At 39.8% G+C, this 11,579-nt stretch overlaps 2 protein-coding genes across 3 annotated transcripts in view; both read left to right on the forward strand.

Annotated features, from left to right (window-relative positions):
- The window catches only part of ephb6 (eph receptor B6), a 62,839-nt gene extending 57,047 nt beyond the window's left edge, over nucleotides 1-5,792 (forward strand). For both annotated transcript variants that reach the window (XM_086155698.1, XM_086155699.1), the window contains exons 17-19: nucleotides 1,636-1,820; nucleotides 1,909-2,067; nucleotides 3,847-5,792. In XM_086155698.1, the coding sequence (XP_086011824.1) occupies nucleotides 1,636-1,820; nucleotides 1,909-2,067; nucleotides 3,847-3,952 (450 nt within the window). In that variant the 3' untranslated portion in view covers nucleotides 3,953-5,792. The remainder of the gene's footprint in view (nucleotides 1-1,635; nucleotides 1,821-1,908; nucleotides 2,068-3,846) is intronic.
- A 3,221-nt stretch (nucleotides 5,793-9,013) lies between these two features.
- trpv6 (transient receptor potential cation channel, subfamily V, member 6) overlaps nucleotides 9,014-11,579 on the forward strand; it is a 16,795-nt gene continuing 14,229 nt past the window's right edge. Inside the window, exons 1-6 of the mRNA XM_086155711.1 lie at nucleotides 9,014-9,249; nucleotides 9,495-9,592; nucleotides 9,679-9,801; nucleotides 9,935-10,075; nucleotides 11,205-11,303; nucleotides 11,478-11,579. The exon at nucleotides 11,478-11,579 is cut by the window's right edge and continues 74 nt beyond it. Of these exons, the coding sequence (XP_086011837.1) occupies nucleotides 9,119-9,249; nucleotides 9,495-9,592; nucleotides 9,679-9,801; nucleotides 9,935-10,075; nucleotides 11,205-11,303; nucleotides 11,478-11,579 (694 nt within the window). The 5' untranslated portion in view covers nucleotides 9,014-9,118. The remainder of the gene's footprint in view (nucleotides 9,250-9,494; nucleotides 9,593-9,678; nucleotides 9,802-9,934; nucleotides 10,076-11,204; nucleotides 11,304-11,477) is intronic.

Here is an 11,579-nt window from a genome sequence, read left to right on the forward strand (position 1 = left end):
GAGATGAAGGAGAACGCATTGTTTGGAAGAGTTGATTAAGCAACAGACATCTTGTTCATCAAGGCCAAGTACATTCTATGAGTTTGACTTATCGTCCCCCCCAATGTGAATTTCACTGTCTCAGTACTTTTCCACTGAAAACAAGATATTTTCTACTGCACAGACATGGCTTCAGATAAGGAGCATAGTTTCACACCGAACAGTAAAGTTCCAGAGCTACATCAAATAGTTTCACAACAGCATCTATGTTGTGTGTGTGTGTAACTGTACAGTGATCCCTCGCTATAACGCGGTTTACTTTTCACGGTTTCGCTTCTTCACGGATTTGCATCGTGCATTGTGTTCTGCATTCTTATTGGCTAAAAAGTCACTTTGCGTCTTCTCTACCTGTGCGTCAATAACGTTGCAATTTAATATGTAAACGTACGTAATACAGCTTGCCAAATTTACATTAAATTTACATTTTGCAAATGTACTTGCAATTTCGAGTTTCTCTAAAACCCATAATGTTGACAAAACGCTCTGGACCGACAAAGGCACCTGCGGCAGGGCCCAAAAGGCAGCGGAAGATGCTATCTATCGCAGATAAAGTTGAACTTCTGGACATGCTAAGGGAAGGTAAAAGCTATGCGGCTGTAGGTCGGCATTACGGAATTAATTAATCTTCCGTTCGTTCCATAAAGAAGGAAGAAAAAAAAATAAGGGCGACAGCAGCAATGTATAATAGAGTATTTGATTGTATAATAATTGTAAAAAAAAATAAAGGTTTCTACTTCACGGATTTTGCCTATCACGGGTTCTTTTTGGAACGTGACCCCTGTGAAAAACAAGAGTATACTGTATACCGTAATTTCCGTACTATTGAGCGCACCTCAATATAAGCCGCACCGGCTAGCCGATCGCTATCTTGGGCTTCCTCCAGCGCACTAAAACAGTCAAAGTCGTCTTCTTCGGTGTCGGAGTTGGACGGACTCAGAAATTACCAGTCATTTAATCGGTCTGATGTGACGAGGATAAATGTTTTAGCGGTGTGAAGCTCGTTAGCCCCCTCCCCCCAAAACTCCATATATTAGCCGCATTGTTGTTTAAGGGAAAAAAGTCGCGGCTTATCGTCCGAAAATTACGGTATATGCATAAGTTTGTGTGTGTGATTGTAAAAACCTATACAGATATACATGCATAAGTATACCATGCAAGTGTTTTGAATTGTATATGTGTGTGTGTGTGTGTGTGTGTGTGTGTGTGTGTGTACATATGCAGGCATGCAGCTATGTGTGTTTATGTTGTTTGTATGCAATTGCATACAAGACTGTCTCAGAAAATTAGAATATTGTGATAAAGTTCTTCTATAATGCAATTAAAAAACAAAAATTACTTTTTCATGATATTCTAATATTTTGAGACAGGATTGTTGAGTTTTCTCAAGATGTAAGCCATAATCAGCAATATTAAAATGATGAAAGGCTTGCAATATTTCAGTTGATTTGTAATGAATCCAGAATGTATGAAATTTTTGTTTTTGTAATTGCATTACAGGAGATAAAGAACTTTATCGCGATATTCTAATTTCCTGCGACAGTCCTGTATATGCATAAATGCGTGTATTCTCAGTGTCCCTGCGTGTCCCCGATGCAGGTGATGAAGGCAGTAGCGGACCAGTTCCGCCTCCCGGCCCCGTCCAACTGCCCCCCTGCCCTGCACTCCCTGATGCTGCAGTGCTGGCAGGCCGACCGCGCCGACCGTCCCGCCTTCGACTCCCTGCTGTCCTCGCTGGACCGACTCATCCGCCACCCCACCTCACTGAAGGCGGAGCCTGCCCGGTGAGACCCGCCCCTGGCCCCGCCCCTTCCCCCATCAGACTCCGCCCTCTCTGTTCGTCCGTGACGCCTCCCCTTTTGTGTTGGACAGGAGCTGCTCCCAGCCACTGCTAAGCCCCACCCCCACCGACCTGTCGTCGGTGGCGACGGTGGGCGACTGGCTGCGAGCGCTGAGGATGGAGCGGTACCAGGACGAGTTCGAACGGGCGCAGCTGGACTCCCTGGACCGGGTCAGCAGGCTCTCCATCCAGTGAGTCATTATGGATTATTGATTAAGTAAAATGATTTCATAATTTATTTATTTCTCTACTCTCCTTTTTTTCCCACCAGATTTTTTTCAAATAAACTCCTTTTTTATGCTAATTTTTATCCATTCATTTAATTTTGGTTGTATTTTCATCTTCATCAACAATACTACTACATTTCTTTTTTTTGTTATTTTGTCATTTTACTTTTATGATTGCTTTTTAAATTTCATGTAATTTGATCACATTCTTTTCTTAATTAATTTAAGTTTAAGATTTTAGTACGTTCTTCTGGGTTCATAATAATTATAATAATCTAATGATGATAATAATAAATATTAATCATCCTGTGGCAGGATGAGGAATGAGAAGGGACTTGAGTTGAAGCGAGATACACTCCTCACGCCCAACTCATATGTAGCATAAATCCCTAAGGGTCTGTCTCAAGAATGCAACTAGGCCGTCTTAGGGGAGTCGGAGAGGTGAGCAGTGAACAACCGGGAATGCGTCCGACTAACAAATGGCACTGCAAACCGTGCTTTGTCCCAAAGCATACAAGTACAGAATGGTACCCCATACTCCCGCAGCACCCCTCACAGAATTACCTGTGGGACACAGTCCAATGCCTTCTCCAGGTCTCCATGTAGACTGGTTAGGCAAACCTCCATGCACCTTCAAGAACTCCGTTGAGGGTTCAGAGCTGGTCCACTGTTCTACAGCCAGGACGAAAACCACATTGCTCCTTCTAGATCCTAGGTTCAACGACCCATCGGACCCTCCTTTCCAGCACCCCAGAGTAGACCCTTTCAGGGAAGCTGAGAAGTGTGATCACCTGTAGTTGTAACACACCCTCTGATCCCCCTTTTTAAAGAGTGGAATCACTACCCCAGTCTGCCAATCCAGCGGGACTGCCCCCGCCTTCCACATGATGCTGCAGAGGCTATCAGCAAGGGCAACCCCACAACATCTAGAGCCTTAAGGAGTCCAGGGCCTATCTCATCCACTTGTGGGGATGCCCCCACCGAGGAACTTTCCTACTACCTTGCCAACTTCAGCCCTGGAAATAGGGGAGTCCACCTCAGAGTCCCCAGACTCTGCTTCCTCATTGGAAGGTGTGTCAGCAGCTGACCAGCCAGTGTTAATGGCCACGGGATGGTGGACCAAAATCTCCTTGGTGCCTTCCAAAAGATCTCCTTGGCCTCAGCGAACTCCTCTCACACCAGAGTTTTTGCCTTGGCAACCACCACAACTGCATACCGCTTGGCCGGCCGGTACTAGTCAGCTGCCTCCTGAGCCCAGAGAGGCTCGGTAGGACTCCTTCTTCAGTGTTGTAATGTTGTCCCTCATCGTTGGGGTCCACCAACAGGTTTGAGTATTACCGCCATTCCCAACAGACCCTCACAACAAAATGTAATTAACAATTAATTAATTGGCGGAACTGAACATTCCTGGTGGATTCCTGGCTCCTTAGTGTGTCCAAGGGTTGTTGCGCAACACACTGAACCCCTAGCTGCTCCCCTGGTGCTGGTGGACGGCAGCCTACTCCTCATGGTTCATCCATGGTCGGTTCAATGCAGAGAACGAATTTCCCCACGGGGATTAATAAAGGAGAAATTATAATATCACATTAATACAGGCCTACTACTATTACAATTATTATTATTAGCATTAGCATAGCTGATGCGAAGCACTGGCATCATTATTATTGTATTTGTTCATCTTCTTATTGTTAAATCTAACTGTTTGAGTTGTTGTCTCAAGTTGTTCCATCTTGTTCTCCTCAGAGACATCCAGAACCTCGGCGTGAACTTAATAGGACACCAGAGGAAGATCTTCAACGCCGCCCAGCAGCTGCGGGCCCACCTGACCCAGGGCCAGGTGGAGGTGTGACCTACCCTTACCTCCCACCAGCTGGGCTCCCAAGACAAAAAGAGTTGAACTCCAACCTCTTTCTGACCCCGAGGTTACCTTTTCGGGCGCTGGTGCCGAGGAGAACCAGCGGGACGCTAGCGACTCCTCACGTTTCTCACTCCATCTCACTCCACCGCCGTCGTTGGCCTCTTAGTCCTCCTCCTCCTCACCTCCCGCAAGCCCACTGCCGAAGAATTCCCCCACACAAAAAAAACAAGAGATACATTATTGATTATCGATTTTGTTCTCGGAGTTGGACCTACGGACAATGACCGTGTTTTTATAGGGAACAGTGTCCAGGTTGGATCTAGCAGGTTCTACTGTTAGGTTCTTTTTTTTTTTTCGTTTTCAGGGAAATGTCATTCGCCTAGTGCTGGCTAAACGGGTCACTAATCTCAGTGGGGTGATGGGAAGCGTCCAGCAGGGGGGCACCACCCTCCCCGCCCCTTTCCCTTCCCCGCCCAGGATGATGTCCTGGAAATGGTGAAGAACTTTTATCTTTTTGTATAAAATTTACAATTTTTTTTGCCAGGAACTTGCCGATCACTTTTTTCCCTCCGGAGTAATTCATGGGAAAAAAAGCCTAAAGGCCAGAAAATAAAAAGGGAAAAAAGTTGTGTAATATTTGTTAGAAATGTGTTAAATTGTGTAAGAATCGGTTAATTGTTGAATCTGGTCAAAATCAGTTAAATTTACTTTATTTTTGATTGTGAAAAATCATACAAGAAAATAATTTTAAACTCGAATAAAAAGCTCCTAAAAATGATCAAAAATCTGAAAAAACTGAATTGCTCCTCTGGTTTCACATGAATTATGGATATAAGACGTTTATTTTTGTTTACATTGCAAACTGCCCAGATAAATTATAAAAAGGAAATATTCTAAAATAAATTAAAATCATAAATGAAATTACTCATTGTAAAATACAAAATTAAAAATCAAGATTTCATTTCTGAAAAAGACCTAAAGTCCTTAAAAATGTACACGAAAATAAAAATATCGTCACTAAATTAATTAAAATATGATGAAAGAAATTCCTACATTTTGCCAAAGAAAGAATGAAAAAGCCAAACCTTTTGGTCAGAATATCCAAAATTTCCGCTGAGCAGAATTTTAACAGAAAATCTGTAAAGCACAAAAACTCCACTGTAAGATTCCTCAACAAATGGCCTGATATTTGTTTTTTAAAAAATTCAAATCACAACATTTGAAATTCAGATTCAATTTAAAAGTTATTAAGTCTCAATTATTTGCAATTTACTAGTCTTTAAAGAAATCGCTTTTGATGCCCCCCTCAAAAAAGAATAAACAGAAATTTCCTAAAATTAAGCATAAAAAAATCTAAAAACATTTTTTTTAAAAAACAATAAAATGGATACAAAAAAATTATATAGCCATTTTCAAATGAACAGTTGCCAAAGAGTTAGAGTTCGGAGAGAGAAAAGGCGATCAAGGCAGGTTCGATTGACACATCACGTTCTCGGTGATGACATCGTCAACTGATGACGCCATCAGGCAGCGAGCACCCTCACCAGTCAAATAAAAATAAATAACACACACACACATACACAGAAACACACACACACACTTCATCCTGTGTGACTGACAGTGACGACGAGGAAAAATAAATATAAAAAAACTGGACGTACTAAATCCAACACTTGAAGGAAGAGCTGTGGGCGTATGTGTGTGTGTGTGCGTCTGTGTGTGAGTGTGTGCGCGTGCATGTGTGATTGTGTGTCAGGCTACACACACTGATAGCTGTGGTAAATTGTGCGAGTGTGTTCACCACTGTTCCATAACTGTGCAAATTTGTAAAATAAATATGATTTTATTTAAAAAATATTTAAGAATGTTCTTTTTGTTTGTTCTCTTTAGTACACTACTTTTACATTCATTGAATATTTCAATAATTGATAAGAGTGTAATAAACCACACAAACAATAAAAGAAACTAAAAACATGAGAAATCAGCAAACAGAGAAAAATAGATTGATTAAATAATGAATTTCTGATGATTAGTACTAGTACTAATAATTACTACTATTACTAATATTATTAGTATAATAATTATTATACAGAATATTTAATCCTATTACATTTTATTTTCATAAAACATCAAGACATGAATATCAGTTCAGTTTAGGAAAATAATTACATTTCATTGGCATATACATCAAGTTAGTTATCATTATTATTATTATTATTATTCGTTATTTGTTTGTTTTAATCAGTAATATCATTAATTTAATGTATATATGATTTTTTTAAATTGTATTCAGGGTTGAGAAATACATTTCATTCAATTTTCATTTTATTTTATCTTATTTAGAAACCTTTCATTTCAATGTAACCATAACAAAATAATAAAATAATAATAATAATAATAAACATCATCATCATCATCATCATCATCATCATAATCTTTTGTATTTTTTGTTTTATATTTTTTGTATCTTTCGATTTTTTTTTCATATTTTTTGTTTTATATTTTGTTTTTGTTTTGTGTTGTGTCGGATTTTATAACAGTCCTGAATTTAAAAAAAAAATAATAACTATTTTTGTTTTTATTTTATTATTTACAAATTATTATCATTAATAATAATAACAATAACTTAAAGAATCATAATGATAAATTGGAAACCCAATAATAATCATAAATTATCCTTCAACAATCTAATCTAAAAACAATTGAAAACAAAACTAAAGAAAACCCAGAAAGCAGAGAAGGTTCACCTTGATTTTAAATCCAGGCTGACCTTCAGGCTGAACCAGGGTCACCTTGGCTTCAAGGTTCTTCGGGTTCTGCTGACCAGCAGCTTTGCACCTGGAATCACATCGAAGGATCAGCTGGATCAGCAGCGCCACCCGTTTCCCACATAATGGTGGTCTGATAACACACACACACACACACACACACACACACACAGACGTTTTGAAGTAATTATACATTTTTAATGACATTTTAGTGTCATTTTAGTGATTTTTTTCAATTTATTTACATTGTTCATCTTCTCATTTGGTCTTTTCCCTTAAGGGGTTTCCACAGCGAATCAACTTTCTCCATCGAACCCAATTCTCTGTATCCTCTTCTCTCATACCAACTACCTTCATATCCTCACTCACTACATCCAGAATTCTTCTTTCAATTTATTTACATTTATTTACAATTTATCTAAATTTTTTTATCCCATTTTATATTCAACCTTTTCCTCACTCTCTCTTTTTTTGTCTTTTACATTATTTCATTTGATTAAAATTTTGATTAATTTTAAAACAATGTATTTTATGTACGTCCTTTTTTTCATTTTTGTTTGAGGGACAATATCAATTCACATTAATTAAAATGTATTTAACTGGATTTTCTTCCACATTGAAATTTATTTTTTCTCATATTTTAAATATTACATTTTATGTATTTTCTTCAATTTCAATCAATAACATTTTATGTGACTGTGAGTCAGCTGGTCCGCATGACTGGTTGGTACATATATTCATATTCATACATATGCATACATGTATTTGTGTAAGTTTGTGTATACATATATATTTTCATTTATACATACATAAATTGACCCAAATTGTATGTATATGTGTTTATATATATTTCTAGGTGTGCTTTCATCATTTATTCTGATATATATATATATATATCATATGATATAATTTATTATGACGACAACACATTAGTATGATATAATATATTAATAATACATTGTATGTGTGTTGAAAGTCTTATACACACGTATATAAATACTTATTTAGAAATTAAATATCGTATATTTTATTTATATTTATAAATATATATATATACACATACATTTATTTATTTATAGATATAAAAATGATTATCAAACGTCAATGTTCTTGACCCATAAAGTTTTTTAGGAAGGCTTTTGTCTAACACAAAATCTAAAATCAATCATCTCTATTTTTATCCTCTTTCTTCTACCATCAGTTCTGAGTTTTGTTTTCTTTCACGCTGTTGTTCGGTTCTGTTTTGTCGCAAAGCGGCACTGTAATCCCTTCAAATCCCTCCAGAAATGTTTGTTTGCCGCAGCCTCTGACGGAGGTGTGTGTCGCTTCCTGTGCAAAAACGTGTTGTTTGTCCCGCCGCTCCTCTGAGTCACACCGGCAAAACACCCAAGAGAAAAAAAACAGGCCTGAGCCCAGATCCACAAAGGCGGTGGGCTCGTGGTCCTGGTGGACCCGGGCGGCCATCTTGGATCCGCAGACCTCAGTTTCTCAGGAAAAGCTGGGGAATGTTTGAAACAAAACGGTCCTTCGTGCGGGAAAGTGAGCCAGAGTTGTCAAAAAACAAAAACAGGATCATTGCGGTTAGCAATTTGCACGCATGCACATGTGCACTTGTGTGCATGTGTGTGTGTATTATGTCACTGTGACAAACTCTTGTGTCATGTTTACTTCCTGGACAAGAAGGAAAATGAAAATGCACAATTATATTTGTCAAATGAAGTGGCCTCATAATAAAACCTTCAAAAATGAAAAAAAAAAAATGTTTACACATATTTAATTTGAAATTATATGTCGAATTGAATCAATTTTTTTTTTTTTTTTTAAATCAGATCACCGAGGTCAAAGGTCACGCCCTTCCTGGGGCGGAAAGTAAGAATAAAAAGGTCACATCGGGTTTTTCTTGGGGGATCACCGTGCAGGTTTATTTAACGGTTCACGATGCCGGGGGTGGGGGTGGGATTCAGGGCGGCGGCCCCGCATGTCTTTTCAGCCGCCGCTCGCAGGAATGCAGACGGGCCTGCGATGACAGAGGGCGGGGGACGAAGCGGGAGGATCACTTCACTTTTCACAGGTGGCAAAAAAAAGACTTGAATCATCAGGATGAAGGAGATCCAGGTTCAGGTTGTCAACTTTCCCTCTTTGGAAAAGTGAGTCATCCACCCCTCTTTCTCCTTCGGGGGCGTCCGGCCCTCCCTCCGTGGCTCCGCCCCTTTTCGCCGTCAGGGCTCAGGTGAGTATAAAAGTGTCGCTCCAGACGGAGCCGTCACGACGCGCCCCGAACGGCTTTCATTTTAAGAATCAACGATTTTTTCTGTCGGCTTTCTGTCGGACCGGAGCTCCGCCCCCTGACCCCGACGCGGGACCCCCACCCCCCATCGGGCTCCCCGGCATGTCGCCGTCTCTGGCCCGTTCGGCTCCCAGCGAGCTCAACCACTGGTGGACCCAGCTCCGCTTCCGCCTCCAGAACAAAAAGGGATGGAACCAGATGCTGGACGAGACCTTCCTGCTGCACGGCAAACTGTGAGCGACCGCTTGGGAGTTTCGTGAAGATCGACGAGAATTTTCCCTGAAATCGAGATGAGGGAGGAGTTTCATGTTTATAATCAACGGACTTCTGTTTTTCAAAAATCTGAAAAAACTTTTTTTTTTTTTTTTATTTGTTTTGAATTTTAATAGAAAAGAGAAAAACTCCCCTGTTATATTTGGTAAAAACACCTGAAACCGCTTGAAATAATACATAAACCTGTGAAATGTTTCATCCCCAGGGTCAACGACATCCCCCTCTTCTTCGCCGCCAAAACCAACGCCGTGGGCTGCATCCAGAAGCTGCTCAGCTGTTCGTCCACAAACATCTTCGAACGAGGTGAGGACCCCCCCCCCCCCCCGCCCCCTCACATTTCCCACGCCGCCCCCCCCCGACCTCACTTCCTCCTCCTGCCTCCTCGCCAGGCGCCCTGGGAGAGACGGCGCTCCACGTCGCCGCCATGAACGACAACCTGGACGCCGCCGTGGCCCTGATGGACGGAGCCCCGGAGCTGGTCAACGAGCCCATGACCTCCGACCTCTTCCAAGGTTGTCCGGGCCGACGCCCCGCCTACTAACATGTTATTAACGCGCTATGAATGTGTTATTACAACATGTACTAGTACAACATATTTGGGAAAACCGGTCTAGTCTTTGCTGACACTTGTCCGCCGTGTCCCAGGTGTCACGCCGCTCCACATCGCCGTGGTCAATCAGAACGTCAACCTGGTGAGTCAGCTGATCAGCCGCGGCGCCGACGTGGCCACGCCACGAGTCACCGGCCTTTACTTCAGGAAGAGGATCGGCGGCCTCGTCTACTACGGTGCGTCGGCGCTCCGAACCCAAGTGCTAAAACAGGCACAGTAGAAGTAATATAATAGTCGCCTCAGTGAAGGCCAAGTATATGGGTTTTTAAAGGACTTAAAATTCAATTAAAGGAAAGTACAGGATTTTTTTTTTAACTTAAATTCTTTTTTTTATTTCTCAACAAGAAACTACCGTTAATTGGCTGGATTTGAATACTTTTTAATTAAATGTGATTAAATTTGATTTGATGAAATCCAAAAAATTAAAAAGGGGCACTAACAGAATATATATATTTTTAAAAATATATATATAATTGATGATTTAAATATATATATTTAGATAAACTGAACAATTGAAAAAAGACTTAAATTCAATTAAATTAAATCAAAAACTAAGAAAGTAAGAAATACTTTTTTGGATATATATGATTTTTTTCATGGCCTGATAATTGCCCAAATATAAAATGAAATGATAAATGTATAATAAAATTACAAGAAGATATCTATCTATCTATCTATCTATCTATCTATCTATCTATCTATCTATCTATCTATCTATCTATCTATCTATCTATCTATCTATCTATCTATCTATCTATCTATCTATCTATCTATCCATCTATCTGCTAGTGTTTTTAGTTTAACCAAAAATAGACATAATTTTTCTATTTTCTATCATCTGAGATAATTGGCAAAAAAAATAAAAGAAAAAAAAAATAGAATAATCTAAAAGAAATGAAGATAAAATAACATCAAATTAAAATACTAAAAAGCCGCATAAGAAGGTATAAAAATATATAAATATTTGTTTGGCGTAACTGAAAAAATTGACCATAAAATTTATTTATAAAATGGAATTACATCAAAACAAATTGAATCAAATTATAGAATTAAAAAGGTTCAAGAATAATGATATCACTATAATAATGAGAACAATAATTATTGATAATTGTATACAAATATTTCTTTAATATATTTGCTAAATAACCTGAAAAATTAGCTCTAAAAATAAACAAATAATTCACCAAAAAATGTTTTACCAGATAATAAAGGAATAATAAAATTAAATAAATGGGCTAAAAATAATTAAAAATAGAGGCCAGCGTGCTGGGTCGCCCTTCACTAACGTGCATGTGGTTCCGCCAGGCGAGCACGTGCTGTCCTTCGCCGCCTGCACCGGCAACGAGGACATCGTCTCTATGCTGATCGACGCCGGAGCCGGCACCAGGACGCAGGACCAGCGCGGTGAGGAACTCCTTCCAAAGATAATAAATGGGTGTTTCCACGGCAACAATCTAACCAGCTAGCTATCCATTGTCTCTGGGAAAAGTCCTCAGATGGTTTCTCTGCAGGTTCCTGGTAGTGGTTCCTCAGAAGGAGCCTGTTTTATTTTGACGGGACGGTTCTTCTCCCCCGAAGGAAACACGGTTCTCCACATCCTGGTCCTGCAGCCCAACAAGACCATCGCCTGTCAGACCATGGACCTCATCATGTCACGTGACGCGGAGTTCGACCAATCGC

The sequence above is a fragment of the Fistularia commersonii genome, chromosome 11 (assembly GCF_037954325.1).
Source record: "Fistularia commersonii isolate RoL2024-O1a breed Wild chromosome 11, RoL_Fcom_v1.0, whole genome shotgun sequence".
Lineage (NCBI taxonomy): Eukaryota > Metazoa > Chordata > Actinopteri > Syngnathiformes > Fistulariidae > Fistularia > Fistularia commersonii.